Source organism: Cupressus sempervirens, chromosome 1 (genome assembly GCF_028749045.1).
Source record: "Cupressus sempervirens isolate cs-2001-9-10 chromosome 1, ASM2874904v1, whole genome shotgun sequence".
Lineage (NCBI taxonomy): Eukaryota > Viridiplantae > Streptophyta > Pinopsida > Cupressales > Cupressaceae > Cupressus > Cupressus sempervirens.
The window spans coordinates 184,328,609-184,355,614 of record NC_143118.1 but is presented as its reverse complement, the minus strand read 5'-3'; the positions used below and the strand labels follow the sequence as shown (position 1 = coordinate 184,355,614).

Genomic DNA, 27,006 nt, shown 5'->3' with positions numbered 1-27,006 from the left:
GCTACAGTGCCGCATGAATAGTGTTGCGTGAATAGTGCTGCATGAACAGTGCTGCTACAGTACTTTGTCCTTCAATCAGTCTACTACCTTCGTAATATCATTCCCTCAAAGTGGCATAAGCGTCGGACAAGTAGTGAAGAAGATATGAGCAAAATACCAAATCTGCCTGTAGCTGGAAATGCAACTAAATTGCCTGATAATGAAGCCGATAACAAAGAATTCCAAAGGCCAAACCCCAAGGGAATGACGTCTAGAATGTTACAAGAGAGGATAAACGTCCGCAAATGCCAAGAATGGAGCTGCAACTCACACACCAATTTCTTCTCATATTCAACCTGTCTAATGAAGCCACAAATGCTTCCTTTTATTCTATTTCCAAGGGTCCGCTCAACTCAGATGGGCAATGTGGGATAAAAGATGTGTAACATATAAAACATATATTAAAATACCCCTTATGTCTCCCTTGGGTACACATCCCCATAAAATAAATATTAAAGTAACACTTTAATATTTTACAGTTAAATTAGATGTTACTTTAATAAAACTTCAGGCATTAAAATGTATTAGCAATCGGACTCTGAATAATGGGAGTGATAGCTCATCGGAAAGCTCTCACCGAGGAGTATCAAATCCAATCACCAAAATTGACCTGCACTGTGTTCTGCCGACTTACTAAAAATAGTAAGTATGCCTGAAACTGAGTAAATCAACTTCGTTTTGGCCCAAACTGGAAATGACTAGGCCAAAACACTCCAGGATCCCATTAAACCCTTCGTTAGCCCTCGGGACCATGTAGAACAAGGCTAACGCACACACACTTGGTCAACTTCTAAAATGGGGACATTACATTTTCCATTTGAGATTAATCTTCTAAAATAAAATTGTGCTAGTTGATAATGATCTTTGTGAATAATATTCTTTGTTATAGTTTGCAACATAGGTATCGCAATCAATCGTGGACTAAATCCCAACAATATCAAGATCATGAATTTTTTCAATTGGTGTTAATTGTTAGAAAAAGATACTATTTGTTTAAGACACAAAATGGAGTTAAAATTTCTTATCTTTTATTAAACACCAATTTTGAAGATTTGCTACTCTGATTTTGTTGTGTAAAAGCAGGCTATTTCTAATGTTATCTGTACATTGGATTTAGTGTTCCTAGAGCCTAATTTAACTGTAAAGTTAATGCTTTTTATTACAGTTTAGAAAGTTTCAACTCTTTTGGCTTATAGATAATATGATTTTGAAAACTGTTGTTCGATACATTTGTTCTTTTTAATTCTTCCAGGACTACCAAAGTTGAATTGATATCAATACATCGTATAACCTTCTAACAGTGGAAGCATTGACTACAGATTAACTTCTTTTTGTTTTAGGTCAATAAGTCAGTTATCACTTTTTCTTCTCTTCTTAATTTTTTTTCTTATAAAATATGCTGCTGTTGAGTTTGAAAATTAGTGTCTGATATTCTTACTGTATTTCTTTTCTGTTTTTTTGCAGAGCATACTTTTACTACATGTCTTCATTTCAATAGCCGAAATCTTTTATCCTATATATGTCATTGAAAGGTAAGATCTTTGAAATGCAATTTTTATGTCAATGGGTTATAAAATTCTATGTATGTGTGGAGCTTTGTATCTTTTTCTTGCTTTATTAAATGGAAACATAGTAATAAAGGTAACATATAGTCTGCCTTGTTGAATTCTGTAGATTTTATGGTAGACATCTTTTAATTGTTGAATTCTTCAGGTGCACAACTCCAAAATGAAGAATAGGGAATAAACAAGTGGGGAAAACAAATTGATGAAAATATAAATTTGATAGACAACAAAACAAAGTACCAAATAGATTTCACAAAATCATTTACATTATATATGGCATTTAAGATGGTGTAATGTCCCCTTTTTCTAGGACATTATAATTCAGTGTTGCTGGCTCACTTCACCTTGGTTTCAAAGACGAAAAAGTTCTTTACAGGGTTCAGTTTGAGATTTGGCCTAGACATCTCTAGTTTCAGACTCATCAGAGCAGTTTTGGTAGGTTGTCTGGATACTTACTATTTTTAGTAAGTAAACAGAGCTCAAGTTTCTTGGTATCTCAGTGTTGGTATGGAAGCATCTCGCCGAAAGCTTTCCAATGAGCTATTGCATGTGCTTATCCGAGTTCATTTGGTCAGTTATTTTGTGATTATATGGTTTATTGACTAATTGACTTTAAAAATTCATTTAATTTGTCACTTAATTTGAAAAAGGTACTATGTTCACTTAAGTGACCAAAGGACAAAAAATGTGCTTTATCCTGCATTGCTTAAAAGAGCGTGCATCACATTGGGAAAAGTAATAAAGGTAAAACAGGCTCCACATGGGAAGTTATGAAGATTATAATGTTTAAAACAAATATTAATCTGGGAGCTGGAAACAGTTATTGGTTATCTCTTCGAGGACACAAACCCTTGAAGAAGCTTTTGGAGGTTGGATGCAAACCTAGCCTTCTTACAAGTTTTATCTATATAGCCAATCTGACTGTTATTTCTGTTTGTAAGATTGGATTTTCTCGATTGTGGCGTGTTATTGTATTGATGTTGTATAATACAGTAACATTATTTGGCAACTATTTGTGTTAAATTGCTGGTTTAAATATGTACTAACACACTTTTCTGGGTTTTCTCATATGCATATCTGCTGGTTATAAATCGATTAATGTTATGGAATTTATATTAAATATTGGTTTTCTGTTCGGGTTTACATCTGCACTTCTATATCACGGATTTTTGGTAAAATATCTGAAAAGGGATATTACAGTGGTATCAGAGCCAAAGGTCTTGCCAGCTTGTGCGGTTCAATAACAGTGGCATTTATAACAGTCTGGAGAGATTTTTGGAATATTATAAGTACAGGTGAGTCCATGTACAGAAAGAGCAGTTCTAGATCAGTTATCTAGTTACTTTAGAGAACGAGTTGCATGCTATCCATCAACTGCTAGTGAAGATGAAAGAGTGCTTGTAGGCCCAATTATGAACCCCAAAAGGCAGGTGGCAACACAGTTGGTATGAATAGAGAAAAGAATGCTGAATATATGCCTAGAAGTAGTTAATGAAATTATTGACCTATTACCATATATTGGTGTAGCTCCATGTCCCAGTCCATACAGTCCCACATTGAAATGAAAATTTCATTTCGGATCAGAGTTGGAAGATTGTCTCTTGGTTGAGGCCATTCTGTCTGATATATCTCATTAGATATCAATTCTGCAGAATATATACTTTAACCGACATGCGAAGTTGTGCGGTGGATATTATTGTATGATTCATCTTAAATGTCGGCAATTAGAGGGCTTCCTATACAGGTCTAATTTTTAACTTGCACGCTGAAGTTCATGGCAATATATTGAGACGTGATGGCACTTTTCCACAGCCTGAAACTAGTAGTACGTGAAAGTAATAATGGATGGTGACTACACACAGAAGTATTAAAGTGCAGGCAATCTGTAGTGTTGGACGTGGAATCCGACAACTGAACAATGACTAGAAGGAGCCAAGGTGGTATTAGACAGCGGTGCTTGGATTGTGAGGATGCCGTATTCATAAGCTAGTTGAACGCTTGGAGGAAGATGTATCCCATTCACATTGTAGAACCGACCATCATTTCATCTCACGGCAACAAGTCACAGGTTTAAGAGCAGGCCTTAGCTCCTAGTCTGCAGGAAATGAGAAGACGTCACAGTTGAAAGCCCATAGGTAGAAGTTAAAGCGGGATTTCCAGTGTTTAGAGACGCTAGCTCCACCGAGGTCAGGATTGGAAGCCATTACAATACGATACAGGAAAAATGCAGCTGAGTTACTGAAGTTTGTGTTTCCCTTCACTAACTACAACTGAGATTTGGGTCACCTTCAATATGGGAGTTTGCATGCACAGTGGTTATTTGTTTCTTGTCTGCAACGTATTCAGCTCATGCTCGAATAGTATATTTGGTCAAATTCATTTTGACGTGATTTTACTACAACCGTCCTCCATGACACTTGGTACAGTGTAGCGGCAACTTATCAATGGTACCAATCTTGAAAGGGTGTCTCAATACATGGGAGAGCAGTTTGACTACAATCACTCTTGACTAGTGCGTGATTACCTTCAGCCGTGCCATTGGAACTTAATAAATCCGACCTATTGCAACGCAATAGCAATAATATTGCACAAAGACATGTATGCATAATAACGGTTTGATGAAATTCCTATTGGTTCCAAGAGAACCTTATTTCAAAATACTAGCAGAGAAATATTATAGTGGTTTTGCGCTCAGTCACCACAGATGTTTCTTTGCAAATATCGACATAGGTTTCCCCATTATCAGTTACCTGCTCAATTCAAGGTTCCTATGCGTTACAGAGTGTTACAAAGTGCCCACAAATTGAAAGTTTCTTGCCACATAACTTCTAAATCGATTATGATAGTTGTAGTACACAACAGTGGTATCAATCTTAACTAAATTCAGGAAAAATCAGACTGTATGCTTGACAAATTGTCGGTTGAATCAGGTACTACAAATTCACTTCCAGCAGAGAATAGTATTGTTTGTATGATAACTGTTTGTCAAAATACCCCAGTTCTAGAATCAGAACTCAGTGGTCAGATTTAGTAAAACTCATTGCAGTAGTATCAGTTTTAGTAAACAACCACAGTGGGACAATTAATCTACAACAGTTTAGTGCATGCCAACTGGTCTTGAAATCAGCTACGCTAATCAAAACAGTTGCAGTTTGCAAAAGTAAGCCTTCAGGTAGAACATATGAAACAGGATTGGGTCCATCTCAAGCACATGAAAAGCTACATGGCAGAGGAATCCGACTCGATATTAAGACTGAAGTAAGGAGATTGTACGATGAGTATAACAAATTCCTGTTAAAGCTTCAAAAAGAATTTCCTTTCATTGATTATGTGGACTTTCAGCTAGAGTGGCAAAACAAGACGGATATGATAAGAAACAAATACTATGATCTGGCTCGGGATTTCCTTATAGAGGACAGTTACAGAAAGTTGCATGGGGAAGATATCAATTAGCTTGATAGTAGTACTAAAAAAGAAGAGCAACTTTTGCATGATAATATGCAAAATATTAATAATGGCACGAATATACTAATGGGTAATTGGGAGACATAAGTGTCTTATGGAGCTGTTTACACTAGTCCGCCTGATGAGCATGTTGATGGCCCATATAGAAGAGTTGATCAAACCGCCAACGTTGGCAACTCTCCCTTTTATTTAAAGGTGGAAAACACTAGCATCTTATTTGGTGACATGGAAATTAACTTGGATGAATTTTATGGTGATACTAGGCTGGAAATTATGTCAAATATTGAGGAGGAGCAAATGGACCGCAATGTTGGTAGGATACATAATCTAGCATACGTTGAGTTAGAGGACATATCTGAAAAAGTTGTTCCCCTAGGTGATGAAAAATCAAAAAATTCAATGGAGAACAACCCACTTGTGTTCGAAGGAGATGGTCAAAAACCATTATCACTTTTTGACTTATTAGATATGCTTTTGGTCAAAGAGGACAAACTTGTGTCCAAGTATTGACAAGGATGGATGATTCTTCCAAATTGGTTGAGGATCTCATGTAGAAGATTGTGATAGAAGAGAACATGGGAATGTTTGTGGTATTTTTTACAGCTCTTACTCTCTCATCCTGATGATGAATCATGTAGTGTGATTCGAAAGTTGATGGTAAAAAATCTCAACACAATCTAATCCAGAAGCAATTAAGAACAATGTTTGTGGTGTCACAAGTACTCTTTTACATACTATTTTTAAAACTTTGAAAATGATAAAATGAGTACTTGCAACTATTAATGGATAGAGATCTAGCAATGAAATTTGAGGTAGATGAGTTATACCTTCAATTGAGTTTAACACATTACTCCATCCACAAAGCTGAAAATCAAACGAGTGGGGCAGCCACTTATGAAGAAGATCACCGGGGTTCAAGGGCACAAAAAATCACACAAATCATTGAAAAAATTCATAATGTGGGTAGATGTGAAGGCAAACAATATAATTCAATCACGTGTTCCCCGTCTGCGACTTTCTATGATGAATTTTTTTTTTATGGATCAACAAGTTGATGAGTCTAGAAATTCTGATTTTTATGACAACAGCTGTACATCTTCTCATGAGCACATGGTTAGTGATACAACAAGTGAGGCTAATTCAGAGATTTCACAACAAGTGACGATAATTAAGAGATTTCAATTAATGGTGAACCATCCTTTTATGAAGACTTTGACATAAGCGAGAGTACTTATGGTGGAGTAGGAAGTTTAGATTTATCCTCAGCATATTCTGAGGGATTTTTCAGCTTACCCAAAGTTTTATCACCGAGCTCTTATGAGATGGCCACAACCTACTTGTTGATTGGTGATTTTACTTATTGGTATATTCCAGCTATCAATGATTTACCTATGTATATTAGTAGTATTTTTGCTGATTCTATTTGGCCTTCAAGGGTCAGTGAGTTATTTGGAAATGAGTGGGGAGAACACACATTATCTTATGTTCCTTATGAGGTGTCTACATTTTTTATTCAACTGTATCTTGAAGACAGTGTTAGCCTTCATGATGTTGGTGATTCACCAACCACTCTTTCCTTTATCCAAAATCATGTTGATTGAATGATCGGGTATCCAGGTGTTAATAGTATCTTACATCTGGTGGATTATGTTGTGTTGTTACACGGTCACAGGATTATGATTTGTGTGTTTCAACCTTTTGACACATCAGAGTTCCAAAGATTAGGATTACTCCATTTTCACTAGGGTGATATAGTGGTGGAGTTAGATTGGCCGGATCTGTCATTGTCATCGGTACAAATATTGTAGGAGTGGTATAGTGGTACAGTGGTGCAGATATTACAAGAGCTGGTCAGTGGTATCTCAGATAGCGCATGAGTTCTCACTTGGGATCCAGGGGGAGCATCCCTATGTATTGCCTTTAATTGGGGAGCTAGGAGGAGAGTTTGGTTGTTATCATCTTGTGGTGGATATTGGTACATTGCCGAGCTCCCATCTTCACTTGACAGTAGAGACTCGCAGGGTCACTCATGGAGTGAGGCATTTATTCTGATTGAGGGTATTGGTACGCATGGCAGTTGGTGTCCCTTAGTGGTGAGCCTTGGGATCCTGGCATTCAGTTATTGGGCACATTGATTCCTATTGTACTATTTCACCATTCGAAGTTTGGGAAGATGCATGCCGAGGTACATTGGCTAAGGTGTAGAACCTCTTTCTCGAGGCGAGTATGGGACCTTGGCATTTGGTTTCTGCAGGTATGAGCAGATTGCTTGAGGGCAAGCAATCTTTGAGAAGGGAGGCTTTGTAATGCCTCCTTTCTCTAGGACATTATAATTCGGTGTTGCCGGCTCACTTTGTCTTGGTTTCGAGGGCGAAAAAGTTCTTTATGGGGTTCAGTTCGAGATTTGGCCTAGACATTTTTAATTTCAGACCCATCGAAGCAATTTTGGCAGGTTGTCCAAGTACTTACTATTTTTAGTAAGTAAACAAAGCTCAGGTTTTTTGTTATCTCAGTGTTGGTTTGGAATCGTCTCGCCAAGAGCTTTCCAAGGAGCTATTGCACGTGCTTATCCGAGTTCATTTGAGTTATTTTGTAATTATATGGTTTACTGACTAAGTGACTTTAAAAGTTCATTTAATTTGTCACTTTATTTAAATAAGGTACTATGTTCACTTAAGTGACTAAAGGACAAAAAATGTGCTTTATCCCGCATTGCTTAAAACAATGTGCATCACATTGGGAAAAGTAATAAAGGTACAACCGGCTCCACATGGGAAGTTATGAAGATTATAATATTTAAAACAAATATTAATTTGGGAGCTAGAAACAGTTATTGGTTATCTCTTCGAGGACGTAAACCCTTGAAGAAGCTTTTGGAGGTTGGATGCAAACCTAGCCTTCTTATAGATTTTATCTATATTGCCAATTTGACTGTTATTTCTGTTTGTAAGATTGGATTTTATGGATTGTTGGCAACTATTTGTATAATACAGTAACGTTATTTGACAACTATTTGTGTTAAATTGCTGGTTTAAATATGTACTTCTGAATATTGGAGGAAATAAACACACTTTTTTGGGTTTTCTTGTATGCATATCTGCTGGTTATAAATCGATTAATGTTCTGGAATTTATATTAAATATTGGTTTTTTGTTCGGGTTTAAATTTGCACTTTTATATCACGGGTTTTTGGTAAAATATCCGGAAAGGGATATTACAGATGGTAGTAGGAGGTCCACATTCTCGTTCTCAAGGCTCATCATTTAATCTAAACATAAGGGGGTCATTCAAGGAACTTAATTGTGGAACTAAATAATTCTTGGCCTTAATCGGATTCATTTGCGCAATTTAATAGACATTTCCCTTATCAACATAAATTGCAAGACATCAGTGTTATCTGTACAACATCACCATCATTGTGCCACATCAAATTGCTGCACATACATTCCACAATAGTTTCAATGGTCTTTGTAGTGTTTTTGGAGGTCAAGAAACATTGACCCATAGCTATGGCTAAGTGAAGTTCTACATGTTCTAGTAAATAGGACCTTCACTTATGTATTCTTGCTTAAGCTTACTCAGGCAAATTAATTTTTAATAGTTGGGTAGTATTTTTAGTTTTCTCATTTGGATAGTTATTTGCTCCCGCTCTTGCCTTTTTAATCAAGATATATGTACATTTGTAATATATCAATTCATTTATTGATTGAATGGTCATTTTCAATCTCTCTTTGGCATTTTGCAAATTCTTGCCCGAACATTTTTGTGGTGGTTGTTCTCTTGGTTTGATCCTTAAAGTGTGTAGCTTCAAGATGGCTCCTTGTTCATCTGAACACTATAGTAGAAATTGCGCTTTTCAAAAATGAATTATTGTCCTCCATCTGAGCATATCTAAAATAGGTAGCTCTAGAGTGGTGGCATCACAAACATTCCTGGTTGGCACTTAAATGATTGGAAAACTAGGTAGTGGGTAACATAAAGGAACTCAAAAGTATCCTGTGTCATTTGTGCAATAGGGAAGTGCAAAGAGAAATATTGCAATATGTCCAATCATAGTTTACAACTCTCTGAGTATTCTTAGAGTTGCCGAGTACTCTCAAGTTTTTTTGTTGGGCAAGTACTCTCAAGTTCAACTCTAGCGTATTTATAAATGTTAAAATACGTAGGTAAAAATGTTGATGTAGGGAAAACATTGGATTAGATACATTTTTAACATCATTTTAGTGCTATAAAACTATACATTTTCTCTATTGAAATGTCAATTACTAATTTAATACATTCTATAATTGTATTCTACAAAAAAATATATGTTCTTTAAGAGGTTTTAAATTTTAGTACTTTTTGAGTTGCCGAGTTTTCCCCGAGTTTTTGTTGAGTATATCCCGAGTTTTTTCCGTGTTGATTTTTTTGGCTTGCCGAGTACTCTCCGAGTCCAAGTTTGCAAACTATGTGTCCAATGCTTCACATCATTGTGCAAGCTTAACAACCATCATGCCTTGCTCAAGCTTTTTGTGTTGTTTCACATGACATCATGTAAATTTTAAACAACTCCTCATGTCGCTTTTAAGCACATGCATTTTTTGGGTGCACTATCATGTGAAGTTTAGCATTCCTTCATGCTTCTTGCAAGCACTTCTGTTGCTCTGTTCAACACTTGTCATTGTGCAACACCATTCATGACTCTAAGAACTATTGCATTGTCTACTACCACACTTGACCTTGCGCACCCTCACACACAACTACACACATTGCTTATTGCATAACACTATGTATGACATTGTGTAGACACTTGATAACTTTAGTAGAGTTGCATGTGGACAATGCTGACCATGTAGCAAAATACCAACCATTAGACACTTGACCTTGCGCACCCTCACACACAACTACACACATTGCTTATCGCATGACACTATGTATGACATTGCGTAACTTTCTGTAGACACTTGATAACTTTAGTAGAGTTGCATGTGGGCAATCCTGACCATGTAGCAAAATACCAACCATTAGAAAGCACTATTGACAAGATAGTTTGGACTTTTGAGTGTCAATAAGTTTAGAGTAAATCATTGCACTTAAGATTCCAGTTTTGAAATTGTGATATATTCTTTATACACACACACTTCTCACATTAAGACAAACTAGATGAGAAGCATTGTACAAGCATAGGCAAATTAGTTGGATCTTTACCCCTTTCTAGTAATGAGAATTTTTATTCTTAGACACATATTTGTAAACAACCTTTGTATCCTAGTCATTGTTGTTCGTAAATAGATTTAGCACATATTTCCTAACGTCTCTGCTTCGATTGAGTGATTTTTTTATTGTCTTTCCATTCACATAAGCTACAAAAGCCCATCCTTCGTAGGAATGGGTTTTCCTTTGGATTGCCAAGGATTTAGATCATTTGTATCAAAGCGGAAAGCTTGTTACATTGCTTGACATTTGTTAATTAGTATTAGACACATGCACATCTCCATTGTTGCAATCATCGATAAGGTGAGTGGAAGGGCAAGTAGCCTACAGATGAAAGAATCCATTTTGGCATCTTTGGATGAGAATAAGCATCTCTACTCCGGGAGATTGAACATCTCAAATGCTACAATTAATGTTGCAAGATGCTCTTTATCATAAAGCAGCTAATGGATCTCATGGAAGGAAACATTCAAGTTGCTGATGCTATCCTATCTTGGAAGGTCAATTACAACCTAAGGATAGATGCACTCGAGCTAAGAAAAAGCCATTACCTGATCTTTATGTGGAAGAAGAGTTATGTGACTTGAGCTTGAATGAATATAGTTCCCAACACATGATTAGTTAGACATTTGTGTACCACTTGGTCTAGTTTAGACTTACAATATACGTATGATATCCAAGACTTTGGTAAATCCATGGCATTCTCTACAATTCAATTCAATATGCTTATTTGTCAGTTTTGAGAAACACAAGGGAATTGTTTCAAAGTTACTAAAGCGAATGAGGTAAGGAGGTTATGCAACATTGTTTTAGGCTACACTAGTTGCTTGCAAGAAAATAACGTTTTATATGCTTCTCCGCAGAATCCAATGTTGATGAGGCATCTTCACTTGTTTAGCTCTAGACAAGCAAGAAATCTCTATGCACCCCAACAGTGTGTAGTGGATCAGTAGGTTGAGACTTCTTAGTGCTCTACGTGGGATTAATGGAGGCATGTAGACTTCTTGGTCATCTCTTTGCAACAATGTCAACTGTTTTGTGCAAGTCAGCTTGTGATAGAACATTACACTGCTTACAACGACTGACTGTAAAATCCCAAAAAAATTTTGGCACACTGATGGGCTAATTCCAAAATTCAATTTCAATAGTTTTTCTTATTTAATTTGTTTAAATGCCTCAATCTAGATTGCAGATTCATATACACAGATAGCAATTTCAATAACCATAATTCACATTGGTTCTACAGAATTTATAATGACATTTTTTTAATAGTTTTTTTAAGGCAATGCTAGGAATTATCTGTGCACCTGTTTCACCTACCAAGAATTGCCTTCTTTGTGTGTAAACACCCCTGGGCTAATCAGAAGAAACATACGCTCATGTTGTCCTAGGTTTCTGTTTGGATTTTCCTGAGTGTCTTCTTGAAGATATACCTCTTTCAACACCTTTGACTGATAGTATGACCATAAGGTGTCTATATCTGTTTTTGGAGTGCGTTAGTGTTTAAATGGTATGTTCCACTGGTCCTGACAGAATGTGTAGTGTTGTATTGCTGCAGACCTGCCTCTGAATATACTGCCGCAGAGAGTGTAATGAGTCTGGGTGTTGCATTCTGTATTCATGTGGTTAATCGCTCTGTCCCATACCCACGGATGAAAGGAATAGCATAATATCCCCTCTAATATTGGAATTCAGTATTAAATAATAGTAGCCAAATATCCCTAATTGAAATAATTAAGTTATCAATTAAAACAGAATGACTAAATGACTAATATATACTCTTTAAGTCATCAATTATACCATTGAAATAGTATTATCAAATAATTAATCTAATATAAATGAGTAACTATATATTTATAAGTAAGAATTGTACATTGAATATTAGATAAATTATATTACAAATTATATAAGTAATAAACTATTAATAATGAACAAAGGGTGCAAAGTATAAAGTTAATTAATCAACACCCATTGATGGTGTCATTCAACGTAAGATGGGTGTTTGATGAGTCAAAAGGTAACCTCCATACATCACAGCTGTGGTTCCTTACACACTAGTGAGTATATATGGTGGAAGAACTCGATTAAATATGAGGGAGATATAAGGAGCAAAAACATAAGGAAGAAAAAGACGAAGAAAGTAAAGTGACAGGAGAAAAAGAAAATGAAACTGGTGAGATAAAGGAAATAAACCCACGAGTGAATCATATTGATCTGACCCAATTGAAATTAATTCTGCATGCCATTAATGTTAATGTTTTTGTTTACCGTACGGACAAAATAAATCAATGCATACAGACAATGGAACATGAACAACAGAATTCCTTATATTATTCACATATGCCAAAACATTACATTATGCTTCATGAGATGAATGATTAATGATAGAAGATGCTTTACAATGATCAGACGAGATATAAATACTATCCGCCGAACCTTCTCGAAGGAGTCTGTTGGCCACAAACATTATGTCCGCTACAAACTATTTACCCGTCGGCTATAGAATACAGAAACACTGACGACAATCACCCCGTCGACTACAAAAACACCGACGACAATCATCCCGTCGGCTACAGAAACACCGACGACAATCACTCGGTCGGCTAACACAGTTTCTACCGACAACATCATCCCCCCCAAAAGAAAAAGTCGTCTCCGGATGACAATTACAAAATATCTAAGATGAATTAACAACCAAAATACATTAACAGAGTGACTACAACAAAAAATCTGCTTCTGTCACATCACTTCCACATTCATCCCATTACATCTGTAGCCTCTGCTAACACAATACTGTCTCCTCAAGTTGACTTTGATAGCCACCCATGCTACTTTCTCTACTTCCAACACTGGGTCCACTGAGCTAAGTGTCGCTGTACTGCCTTCTGGATGACCCACTCCTCCCGAGCTCTCTATGCATCCACCAAGATAGCCTCTCGGCCAACACCTACTCCCAGTACCTTTGGTACACAGACACTATGCCTGTAGCAGCTTCAAGTCTTCCCAACTAGTCATACTTCCCACGACTGATATTCGCAACGACTAGGGGTCCAGGGGCAACGCCCCCGGCGGGGTCGAGGGGCAGCGCCTGTCGCTACCAAGACCAAATTAGCACTCCGAAACCCACACAAAACTGCACGGAACACACCATTTCTGTCATTTTCTGCCGATTCTACACTCTTTCTGGCAACCACTGATGCTTCCCCTTCCTTTTGGCATCATTTGCTACTCATTTCGAACAACTTGAATCTGTCATTTTAAATTTTTTTTTTTTTTTAATGAAACATACAACACCTCAATTTTGCCTCCAAGCGTCGCCATTTTGCAACGACGACGACGAGGAAGTCATCTGATCCTTTTGCAACAGCGACGAAGACTTCTTGGCACGGTATATTTTCAAATTGGATCTGTTCACTGCGTGAGGTACCTCTTGCCTGCCCAACGTCCCCAACTTTATCACTCGATTGTTGCCAACCTCTCGGATCTGATATGGTCCAACCCATCTTGCCTTAAACCTTTCCTGTTTGATTTCATTCCGATCGTCGTACTTGAGTACCAACTGCCCCGACTAAAACCTGTTGAGTTTGTCATGCCACGCTTTATGTCTGTTCTGTCACCTCCGTCGCCCACTGTGCCTGCGGTCGTCGCGCATCTAGCTTATTTCCTTGTTGTCGGCATCGTTCAAGTAATTTTATGGTGCAATGCATTCTTTTCTTCCTGTGCGGTCTGTTCATCGTGTCCCGGACGGTGGAATTTTTCTTTTTTCTGGGTTTGTATTGTATGTCCTTCCCTTCTTCAGCCGTAACCTTCTTTGCGTCATCTGCTTCTCTGTATTCTTTCGGACATTCATTTTCCTCTATTTTCTCCCCTTCATCAACCCTTAACATATTACAACTTGGAAAGAGTTCGTAGTTTTCTATTTGCTAGTGGTAAAGGCCATTCACCGAGTCTAGGTCGTCGTCATTCGATCCTCCTTCTAGTGTCAATACTCCTTCGTCTGGTTCCATTCTCCTCTTTCTTTCGTTGTCATTTCTTTCGTCGTCACTGTCGCCTTCACCTTCTGAGTCTGACAATGCTGCCTCCTCACCTACCATTTGTGTGTGCAGGTCAATTATGAATCTTTTGTCTCCGCGCTCCATTGATAGAGTATTTCGTTTCCAATCATGTTTTAGTTTTGCTTGCACCAACCAAGTCCGTCCCAGAATAGCATCATATCCTTTCCTTTTCAATGGAATGACCACGAAGTCCAATAAAAATGGTTGTATTCCAATAGTTACCGGTTGCGCCCTTAAGGTTCCCAACGGTTTGATCTCGTGCTGGTCTGTCATGAGCAACTGGAATGTAGGTGGCCACAGCGTCGGCTTTCCCAACTTCTTCCAAGTATCCTTCGGCAGCACATTCACGCCGGACCCTCCGTCGACAATTGTGTTTGTCAGAACATTTCCCAAAATCCCCATCTCGACGACCGCCGGATGGCGTTCGGATGTGAGTGCCAGCAGCATTGGGTCTATTGCCGTCGCTGGACTACTGTCCCTTCCTGTGTCCTCTGTTGCTTTCGGAAATGTTGTATGATTCAGAATGGCCGTCCGTAACTAGGGCATTGTGAGGAGGTCACTTATCTTGACAGATGGCGTTCGGATGTGAGTGCCAGCAGCATTGGGTCTGTTGCTGTCGCTGGACTACTGTCCCTTCTTGTGTCCTCTGTTGCTTTCGGAAATGTTGTATGATTCAGAATGGCCGTCCGTAACTAGGGCATTGTGAGGAGGTCACTTATCTTGATCGGTATCTCCATTTGTAAGATCTGTCGTATAATGTTTTGTTCTGCGAAGTTCCTTGTCAAGGTGCTGCTGATGTCCTTCAACTGAGATGTCCCTATCGACAATGCCTTTCCAATTTCTACCTGGGCTTCCCCCAATTTTCTTTTTTCCTCCACCAGCAGGTTTGCTTGCCTCCGTGTAATTGCCAGAACCTCCTCTTCATCCGTGCCGACAGCAATCAAGTTTACTCCAGACTTTGGGCACTTGGCATCTTCATGGTCACCGAGTCCGCACCATCTGCATAATAATTTTGGTGTGTTTGCCGCTGTACAATCCCGTGCAAAATGACCCCACAAATTACATGCTCGACATTGAACGATCGGCTGTCTGTTTGCATCATACTGGGTTCGACTTCGGCTCCCATTATTATTGTTATTGTTCCCATTGTTGTTGTTATTTTGCCCTTTGTTATTATTCCTGTACCCTTCGGATGTGGCACCTGCGCTATTCGTATTTCCGCTACTGCCCGACGGGGAAGCCTCCTGTGTAAGAAGCACCTGCGGAGATCCTCTTGTCTTCATGTTAAAGGGGCACTCTTTTGTCGAATGGCCCATGATTTGACAAATGTCACAAAATCGGTTCTTTGGACTAGATCCTTTAGTATGACCGTCGATCTTACATTCCGTGCACCACAGCTCACTGCCTTTTGGCTCCTTCTGCATGTTTTTAAACTCCTTCATCATGCGGATCATGTCCTTCTGTAGGGCAGGAACCTTCTTACTGTTGCCTTCATCGTTGCTGCTATCACCTCCGGCAGGCTCGTCGTCATCCGAATCAGATGAGCTAGTCTTTGTCTTCTTCTTTGTCTTTAGCTCACTTTTGAGGTCCAATGCCCTGTTATAAGCTTCCGTATATGACGACAGTGGCACAATTTTCATTTTCCTCCGCAACTTCAAGTGTAGGCCTTCCACGAACCATCTTTTCTGAAGTCCGTCTGCTAGCTTACTTTCCATTTTATTTATCAAGTCTTTTAATTTCCTGGCGTAAACGCGGACGGTTTCGTTCTTCCCCTACTTAGTATTGAAGATGTCTGGTACAATTTCATTATCATCCCGCAACAGTTTAAATTCTGCCAGAAACTCCTTTTTAATGTTATCCCAACTGTTTAGCTTTTGTGGATCTGTATTAGTGAACCAATCAATTGCTATGCCTCGTAGGGTGGCCAAAAATTGCCTCATCCATTCGTCTTCATCAGTTATCCCATTTGCCTTCCAGATCATTTCACATGTTTTGCAATGTCGAATGGAATCAGCCGTACCATTGGCATTGAACTTTAGCAGTTTTTCTTTTAGTCCCGCCATCACAATTGGTTTCTATAAACAGGCGTTGCTCGGTCCTGCAACATTACCGCTCTTCACTCCCACACTGGCAGTCTGCACTCCCACACCGGCAGACTGGTCTCCCACATTGGCGGACTGCACTGCCACACCAGCGGACTGTTTTCTCACACTGTCAAACTCAACAGTTGCGAACCTTGGTGAAGAAGGGTGTTCTGAAGTTGTCCCTTGCGGAAGGATATCCCGGACGAAGAGTTCACTCCACGCTCTTGCTCCGTCGGCACTTCGAGCCATGCGAGTCGATGCTCTTCTGTCTGGATTCTCTTCCCTCGGCAAACAAAAATTCAAAAACTCCTCTCGTGCTTCTTCCACCAATTCCACCCGCTGCCGAGTTTCCTCCAACAATTCTTTCGTGCTCCAATTTCCGTCGGCAATCTTCTGGAATCTCCTTCGGCGTTCAGCTTGCTGTGCCAGAATTAAATTTTCTTGCGCAGTATGGATTCCATCTTTTCTTTTGACCTTATTTCGATCCTTGTTAATTTGATTTGGCATTAATCTTCATTCCTCCCACCTTCCAGGTTCATAGGGCAATGGCGCTAAATGTTTACCGTACGGGTAAAATAAATCAATGCATACAGACAATGGAACATGAATAGTAGAATTCCTTATATTATTCGCATATGCCAGAACATTACATTATGCTTCATGAAATGAATGATTAATGATAGAAGATGCTTTACAATGATCCCATACGGGATATAAATACTATCCATTGAACCTTCCTGAAGGAGTCCGTCGGCCACAAACATTATGTCCGCTACAAACTATTTACCCGTCGGCTACAGAATACAGAAACACCGACGACAATCACCCCGTCAGCTACAGAAACATCGACGACAATCATCCCGTCGGCTACAGAAACACCAATGACAATCACTCTGTTGGCTAACACAGTTTCTACCGGCGACAGTTTTAATCCCAAAAGTCTAATCAAAGAGTCTAAACAATACACAAAAGACAAAAGACACAAAGTCTACACAATACACAAAAGACTCAATACAATCAAAGAGTCTAAACAATACACAAAAGACTCAATATATTTATCCTGGGAAAGACCTTCCACTTGAAGGGAAAAACCCAGCCACACCAGCAAAATATCTCTTTTATTGATCAGTACATGTTCATAGTATAAGGCTTTCTCTTGACTTTCTATAATATACCAAGCAATCACATAAATAGATTCCATAAGACTCTTCATCTTTCACACGAAGGTCTCTTTGAATCTCAAAAATAAGACCCTTCATATTTCCAAATATTCAACATTTCATATTTCCATGCACATGACGGATGAGACATATCATTTTAAAATATTGTCACAATTGTCTCTTTCAGCGGAAGATGACCATAATGATCATAACAAACATATTTCTATTTTATAAAATTAGAGATAAAGATCTCTATTGTAGCTACAATCTTCAACAATTAAACGTGGCAAACAAATATTATTTCAGTTACTTTCTAACACCCCACATGAGGGGAGATTTAAACAAGGGAAAAATAAACATTTCATTCATTTAAGAACCTACCTTGCTACGTTACCCCACGTGGACACTACTAAAGTGGGAGGTAGGGACCACAACACTTATATCCCCATTTCTGTGAAGGGAACTCACATATATAATTCTAATCAAATGGATAACTAATTTCTTTTATGATCAATATTTAATATGGGTATGAATAGCTATAAAAGCGTATCTTCCAAGATTATTAAAATTAATTGCGAATAGAGAGCTATGCTTATAGCTGAATTAATTGGGATTAGAGGTTCCTTCTATATTATTACTAATGATAGAAATAATATTTTATTATCATATAAATGTTACCAAGGAGGGGCTTGTATAAATCCAATCTAATGGATCTTATGCCTATAGAGGGTAGGGGTCAGCATCCCGTAAATCTTCATGAAATAGGCTTGGACCTCTAAACTTTGAGGGAGACCATAGATGGTGTCTAGGCAACTTGGATAACATATATAACCTTCGGTCATAAATCCAAATAATAATATCATTTGATAACTAAAATAACTATAGTGAACATTTGGATTGATGAAATAAGCTTCAATCATGGTCAACCCTAAAAGGGGACATTACAAATAGTCTTAACAACACTTACATTTAGCATCTTTAGAAATTATTGTCCGCAGCTTTCATCTTCGGACAATCCACTTTGTTTGGAAAAGGACAAATGATGATGATGTGCATTCAGTCCTTGTGCAGCCTTCCTCAGCAATGCCAGTGTTATTATTCTTTGATATAGATCTTTGATAGTCAATACTTCATCATCTAATCACCATAGTGCCACTGAGCATATGCGTATAGAAAGGATGAATATGTTTATTACCACCTTTCCAAACCTGTCAATCTCCTTAAACCAATTAGACCAGATTCTCTCTGGTGAAATGGTTCATATCTTTATCTTAGAAGTTTTGAACTATTTATAAAATCTTCACACATACTCCATGTTCCCTGCAATTTTTCAGGAAAGGATTTCCTGAAAGATGACATGCTGAATAACTTATTGGGCATAAACATGTTTTTATTAAGAGTAAGTCATTGTTAATAGACCTATCTATTATTTATTTAATATTAGTTTTAAATAATATTTAAAAAAACTACTATTAAATAAATCAAATATAAACATCTATTATTGGTTTTTGGAGGGACATTACAGTCTTCCCTTCTCCATGTTGCTTTCCCACAAGCAACCTTAAATTGGGGTCTTGAAGGATCTATTCATTTTCCCACATGGCATTTCTATAGGTAGGTCCCTTCATCAAATGAGATATTATTTGATAGTCCTATTCCTCAATTTCCGTTCATGTCCAACGTTTCTTCTGGAATCAATTCCACCTTCCCTTCCTCATCAAGCGGGGTAGATCAACTGATGTTGTTATCTTTTGTCTCAATGCCTTTTTAAGATATGACACATGAAAACATCGTGTATGCTGTCGCCTTCAGGCAAATCCAATTCAGATGATATCTCACCAATTTCTTTGATAATCTAGTAAGAGCCATAAAAATGATGCTTTAATTTCTCTGCACCTTTTCTTTTAATTGAAAATGGGCAATAAGGCTATAAACAAAGATACCACTAAGGCCCAACAGCTACACCAAAAGACCGGCCTTGTGGTGAGGGTGACTACCCAAGGTATTAAGGGTGGCATTATAGGGCACACATCTCCCTTCCATCGGAGCATTTGAGGTTGGGGACCACCCCCAATTACGCAGGCCCTGGACACAAGGCTGCTGGGGCACACCACCTATGCATGGGACATTGTAGCCCACCATGCTTCATCAGTCTCGACCTTGAGACCTCATCTTTGATACCACTAAGGCCCAACCATTACACCAAACGACCGACTTGGTGGTGAGGGCAGCTACCTAGGGTGTTAAGGGTGGCATTACGGGGCACATTTCCCTTCCACCAAAGCATCTGAGTGCCGGGACCATACCCAATTACATAAACCCCAGACATGTGGCTGCTGGGGCACACTTACTGTGCACAAGACATTACACGGACTTCACACACAACACATGAATTTCTTCTTGGGAAAGACCTGTGGCACACACCTTAGTTACATGCCACCATTGTGTACATAGAGAGCATACAACTGAAAAATGTTGGAATATTCATTCTTATGATCTTTGTGGAAGGCACAGTTGTTCACAATTTTCTTGTTGGTTCTCAAAAATCCTACAGAAATGACTGAAATTGTTAAAAAAACATTATGGGTGGATGGACTAAAACAGTTGGGGAAATATCACTTTCTGTCTAGATCATGTTTGCAAGTCCAAAGCTCTGCATCTACTAATTACAGTGTCTGCTCTTGCGTGAAAATCAGCTCCAGACAGTGTCTTTGACATGCCTTTTATGTCCTTAGATATTGAATTACCATACACCCGTAGGACTATGCTAATAGTTCTTCAAAAGATTTTAACATGTAATTTATAGAAGTGAAAATTGCCAAAAACTTGTGTTTCATCTGGAACTGTCAATTTTGCCATGACAAGTCTAAACTGCCATGCTGCGTGGAGCAAAACTGGTCTTCAACCCTGAAACTCAACTACTTTGTGAAATACACAGGACTAACACACTAGTTAAAATGAGGGTCTGAATGTTTAAGCATAATTTGGCTTATATGTGCACTTGATTCACCAAGCATTTTAATATTTTTAACATGGTGGTTTGAATTGTCTGTACACTTTTGATACACCTGGCCAAATTTGATGCACGTAGAATTCTACCAGTGTATGATAACTGGATATGATGTATTCTCTATTCTACCACAACAAATGTTTGTTAACTTGAATGATGTTTTATACAAACAGGTTGATTTGACTGCTGTACAATTAGCTGGGCTTTCAAGCTTTGACAAATCTTATAGGACTTGAATGGTTGTCTGTTGGAAAATATCATGAAAACAGGTGTCAAGATTTTAACCCTCCACACCGTATGACTAGTATCATATGAGGAAAAATCCCAAGGTCATTCTAAGAGAATTATACCATCTTATATATTCCTCAAACCTTTATTAAAATCACTGCATCTTAACCATATAATTTCATGTCTTCACACTTTTGCAAGATGTGTGTGAATCTGTGCAATATCAACTTTTGCAACTGTTGTCATAAATCTATATTTGTGCTTGTGAATTACAGATCTACAATTACAAATTAATCAGGGGTCTCACTGGTACTCTCAGCAGTTCTCTTCAAGACAGCTCACAAAGCGTACCATGATACCATGTAGGACTTAATCAGATGACCAAATTAAAGTACTGCATAGGACTAGATTCTGTCAAAAACATTTTTGAAGACGTTTCAGGATGTGTTCATTCTTTTTCACAGTTATAGTTTTTCTTTGGAATCAAATCATATAGCTGTGTTTAATATGTTAAAGCATTCTATAATTATATACATGCACTTATATCTCCCACATGCATGATAAGGAACAGAAGATACTTAGTCCATATACATGTTTCAAAAATTATTTCTGCATGTTTTCTTTTGTAGGTTTCCTGCCATTGCTTGTACTGTCTGAAGTCTCTGATTTCATTGGTTTAATACCATAGATCTTGTTCAGCATACATCATACAGAAAGCTGAATTTTTTCCCCTAAATTGTCATGTTCATGTGCAAAAATAACAATTTGAAATTGTGGTTAGATGAATCTCGATTTTACAGCTTCGAGATTTAATTCTTTGGTGGAAAGCTAGTATAACATCTCCAAATGATGCTAGTCTGTTCTTCATAAACATTATAGCTGGACCCTGGTTTCTGAAAGTGTCCTCTTTGGGTAATTTACGTGCAATGTAAATCTGTATAATCTGCAGGTGTCATTCAGCAGTGTTATCAGGTGTGGTACTTATGCTATATGCAAGCACAATTTGGCTGAAATTGGTGTCCTATGCACATACTAATCATGATCTAAGACTTCTTAAGATAAATGGTGAAAAGGTATGAGAAATTATGCAAATGTAAGTGTATATTGTGGAATAGTAAACTTCTCACATTTTATTACAACTGCTTGTACTTGTATGAATCTTTTGATGGTCGTATGATTGTATGCTGACATCTTCTTTCCTTCTTCCTATCTAATGTTTTAAGTGCTTGTGAGGCAGGCAGAGATTGTGGATTCTGCTAGTGTGGACTATCCAGCCAACATCAATTTAAGGAATTTGGTGTACTTTATGATTGCTCCCACATTATGCTATCAGGTATAATGCATATCTCTTTCTTTGTGTTGAAGTTGGGTTTTTGGGTTAGTCACGAGTTAGAATATGTGAAAAGCATAAATATCCTATTCTAGGGTGAAAGAGCCATTGAAACCCTTCAGTGACAAATGATTTAGGAAACAAACAAACAGAATTGAAATAGCTTTCAAAGGATGTTAGATGGGCACAATATGCTAAAACAAAATATTGATAAACACAAATTCATGAACCAAAAGCTAACAATTGTATGCATGAATATCTGCTAGAAGAGTCGATACATAACTAGAAAAGAGAGGAGACAAATACAGTTGAGTTAAAAAGTGTAACTATAACTACCCCAATATAGGTGGGAGTTACATTCATGGAAGATGACATCTACCTTCCTTATGTGTCACGTCTCCTTTGTGAAGATAGATTAATTATAACTAATAATAAATTAATTAAAATGTTAAAGTAATAATAATAATAAATGAATATAAAGTGATTAGAACATATTACGAGGGAAACAAACACTACAATTTCATAAAATATGTTTGATTTATATGAATAAGTGGCAACTTCATATTATACAAATGATTAGAGGGTTGATTTTATAAACATTGAGAGAAGCATCCATAAATAGTGATTACCTTCATCGGGAACAATATATATGTGTTTCATTCCATCAAGCCTGTGTCTACCAATTAGTCTTGTCTTAGAAAGGATGTGCAACTCTTATATAAAGCACGATGAATAGGCAGCAACAGTGATTGGGACATCTCATATCAAGGATGAAATATACAATTATCAAAATGGGGTATATGATGCATATAAAAGAGGATTTGATTACAATCATATTAATTGGCAGCAATTAACATAAAGTGTTGTAACAAATAACAACAATGATTAATATCTGAATTAGTGGTTAATGACAAGCCAGCAGTAACAAGAGTGTTCAGAAGAACGACCTTAATTATAACTAAAGCATTGAAATTCTGTAAAGCAATGCTAATTATATAGTGGATGTGTTAGAATTATCCGTGCTATGTCAAAAACGGTAATACCAATGTGTGATTTATGAAAAGGAAAGAAGTATTGAAGAGAATTGTCATAGGGTGGAGATTCAATAATTAATAATTGCAAATACAAGTTGACAAAACGGTGTAACAATCTGATTACTAAAGACAGTGGGCACCCCACTTGGATAAGAGGCACTCGATATCTTTTCAGGAGGATATCTATGTGGGGGGAAATAAGGGAGGATAAAATATAATTAATACTAATCAAAATGAGATAGAAGGAAATAAAAAATCAGTTAATAACGGTGAAATTATGTGTGTGTGAGATAAATTTAGTCCTGATAGGGGACATGATATTATGATCCTCACACAACAACAAAGCAAGCTAAATAAACACGCAGAAAAATAACATAATATTTAACTAAAGAAAACAAAAAACCTGCATTGACATCATGTCTAGACAGAAGACGTGCAAGTGTGTCATGACCAATAGAGTTTGAGAATAGATAGTAGGTTGAGAGCTCTTCCATTACATTTAATCTATTCATAGATATTTTCTATTTATATATTTTTAGGTTTTAGGGACCATAATAGCATACAACAAATAACAAATAAATCAAAACACAAGAATGTTACAATGATAGATTAACGTCTATTATTAGTTAATGACAATCTATTTGTAATCTATTGTAAATATTAGAATGTTTCTAATATTTAGTTGGCTATAGTTATCGGTTAGCTTTTTTACCTTTCTTTTAGCTAGAATAGAATGTTTCTATTCTTTATGATCGTTTCTTAAAGAAACATCGCTTTATTCTTTTGTACGTATAAACCTCTCGTACTCTGTTAATAATAAGCAAATGTTTTCCAATTAATTCGTAATATGGTATCAGAGCCAATACTCTGAATTTTTTTTAAAAAATAATTATAATTTATTGGTTGAAATTATCTACCTTTTATTTTCGAAATTATTTACATGCATATTTGCTTCCAACTCTCTCTATAATCTGACTAGGGTTTCTATTTTGAGATTTGAATCCACTAATGTCTGGTTCGGTTCTGCAACCATTTCTGTCCAGATCCATCCATTTTTTCTCCACATTTTTGCCATTTTTTGTGATTTTTTTTGCAGCAGGACCGTTTTTGTTCAAAACCCTAAATTTCTGTACCAGATCAATTTTTTTATAGATTCTTGATGGGTTTTTTTAGATTTCAACTGGGTTGTCTGTTTTTTCTAGGTACCTCGATTTTCAAGCTAGCCAATCCAGAAACCAATAACATATTTTGTCTGAGTGTTTCAAGCTCTCTTTTGGGTCACCCTTCAATTTTTTTGGGTCTCTACTTTTTGAGGGTTGCATGTACTTCCATGTACTGCTCTACCATGCAAGTCTCATGTTTTGACTCCCTCAAAAATTCTGGTGGGTTTTCATAATTTGTTTTCCTCAAAAAAAAAGTTCTAATGGGTTTTCGTATTTTTTCCCTAAATTTTTTTTCTAAACAAATATTTTCCAATTACTTTGTAATAAAGAATACCAGAGATACCCTAGGAAAACCCTCCCACTCGAGGGAAGAAACCCAGCCACACGAAACATTCTTCATTGAATAATAATGACAGATATCAAGTACATCGCTCACGACTCTTGATCCTTTACAAAAATAAGGAATACACAATTTCCTTTATAAAATATCAATGTAACACTAGTATTGGGGTACGTCGAGACAAGTTTTCGAGACAAGGGGACAAAGGGCCTCACTTTCAGGACGATGAGGGGACAGTGGCGAGAGAATAGGGGGGTGTTGTATACTATACATATGGAGCTTGAAATACTAGTTATGATATGATGTTTCGGTATGACATACCAATTTGAAATACTTGAACATAGCAAAATTGCAACATGGACTAGAACCATTAAACATCCAACATAGTAACATAGTACATATCGAATAAGAACATTCAAAAATCAAAATTCAAATATAAATTCCTTCTTGGTGGCAGTGTGGTTGCGAAATAGCAGAGGTGGGGGTACCTGGTGTAGGGATGGCTCGGGGACGGGTACTTTGGGGTTTTGTAGGGGGTGCGAGTCCCCTAGTTTCATTATAAAATAATAAAATTGCATCTATACACATAGAGGATGCAACAACATTGTATGAATCACAATGATCCTAAAACAACAAATTGCCTAAGAAAAATCTTAGAATAAATCACATCAATAGAAGAACCAATAATCTTTTCACACAAAGAAGAGTGGATTTGTTAACACAAATAACCAACAATTACTTCACAAAAAGAGCCAATATTCTTTGCACACAAAGAGCAAATTAGATAATAACCCAATTGCATTCCTCTAAAAACGATGCCTAGAATTACCGGCCATTCAAAAGGTCACATCATTTACTAGGCAGAAGACTCTGCATAACTTTTTCGTCTGCTTCAACTACCTGACAGTATCTCTTGATTGAGCGATAGTTATGATACATGTCACACGATAATATTCAAATCCTTCAAATTCCAAAATCGTACATGAAGGAGCCGATTTGGACTTGACATGGTTTATTGGCTGCAGTATTTAATAATGAACTGTTTCATGTTCTAGAGGTTGATATTTTTCATTTTCTTTAATGACCGACAATAATGAATAAAGGCCACTTACGTATTTGACTGTTGTGGCATACAACTGGACAACAGTTGCAAATAGAATGTTGTTTCACAAGTTGTTTGTTGATGAAGTCATCACAAGTGCACATGATATCTCCTTTTGTTACAAAAACATTAGCACTCCCTCTTAGCAAAGAGATATCAATGCCAAATTGTCATGTCATGGAATGACAAACACAATACATCCATATTTGTTAATAATTTTTTTTATCATGGATTATCTCAACATGATAGCATTACAAATTCACTCAACATGATGTTCATTGTGGCTACTCCCATGTGTGAAATAAACACAAGATCACATCACAAAGTCACTCAATGTAATGTTGTCATGGAGTCTCTCAACATGACATCCACTATGGCTACTCCATGAGTGGAAGAAACACAAGCTCTCATCATAGAGTCACTCAATGCAATGTTGTCATGGAGTCTTTCAACATGACGTTCACTATGGTTACTCCCATGAGTAGAAAGAGCAACAAGGGCTTTGACCTCAAATTTCTCTGTCGTAGAAAAAAGTGCATTACATAGGCTATCACATCAAATTTGTTTATCTAAAAGAAAAAATGCCTTACAAGGGCTTTCAACTCAAATTTTCAGCTCAGAGAAAAATGCATGACAAGGTCTTTTGCTTCAAATTTCTCTGTCTTAAAGAAAAATGCATTATACGGGCTTTGACCTCAAATTGCTACATCTCAAAGAAAAATGCGTTAAGCTCATAATAAGAACCACCAAATGTTGAGACTCCTCAACATGGACAACATTCTCATAACTTCAATTAACACAATAAATTATAATTGGCTCCAATATTTGATCGAACAATGAGCATTTGAGGCCAAAATGCTTCTCCAATTGTTGATCCTCTTCAAAGGATTGCCATTCTCCATCTACCACACAGGATTGCTTTGAATCTATTTTGGCCTAAGGAAGTCCTCCCTCTTCAACTCATCAATACTTCTCTTTATGACTTAATCTCCAGTGTATTAACCCTTTGATAGGTCACCTTGAATTCTCTTAATTTAGCTCCCTTTGAATGTCATTTCTTCCTCTTCGAAGAAACTAAATACAAAAAATAATCTGTTCAGGTGCGTTCTCTCCAATGATTTTATGTGCCATCTACTCAATCCCATGGCTATAAATAGAGTCCTCGTATCTGTTCATTTCTACAGCTTGCACGACTTTCTTACAAGATACATGAAGCTCTTACTTCATCGAATTCCTTG

General features: G+C 37.3%; 1 protein-coding gene across 1 annotated transcript in view; it reads left to right on the top strand.

Moving 5' to 3' along the window:
• TAG1 (membrane bound O-acyl transferase (MBOAT) family protein) overlaps positions 1 to 27,006 on the top strand; it is a 157,239-nt gene that overhangs the window by 51,655 nt on the left and 78,578 nt on the right. Inside the window, exons 5-7 of the mRNA XM_089819530.1 lie at positions 1,504 to 1,571; positions 21,749 to 21,872; positions 22,037 to 22,132. Of these exons, the coding sequence (XP_089675656.1) occupies positions 1,504 to 1,571; positions 21,749 to 21,872; positions 22,037 to 22,132 (288 nt within the window). The remainder of the gene's footprint in view (positions 1 to 1,503; positions 1,572 to 21,748; positions 21,873 to 22,036; positions 22,133 to 27,006) is intronic.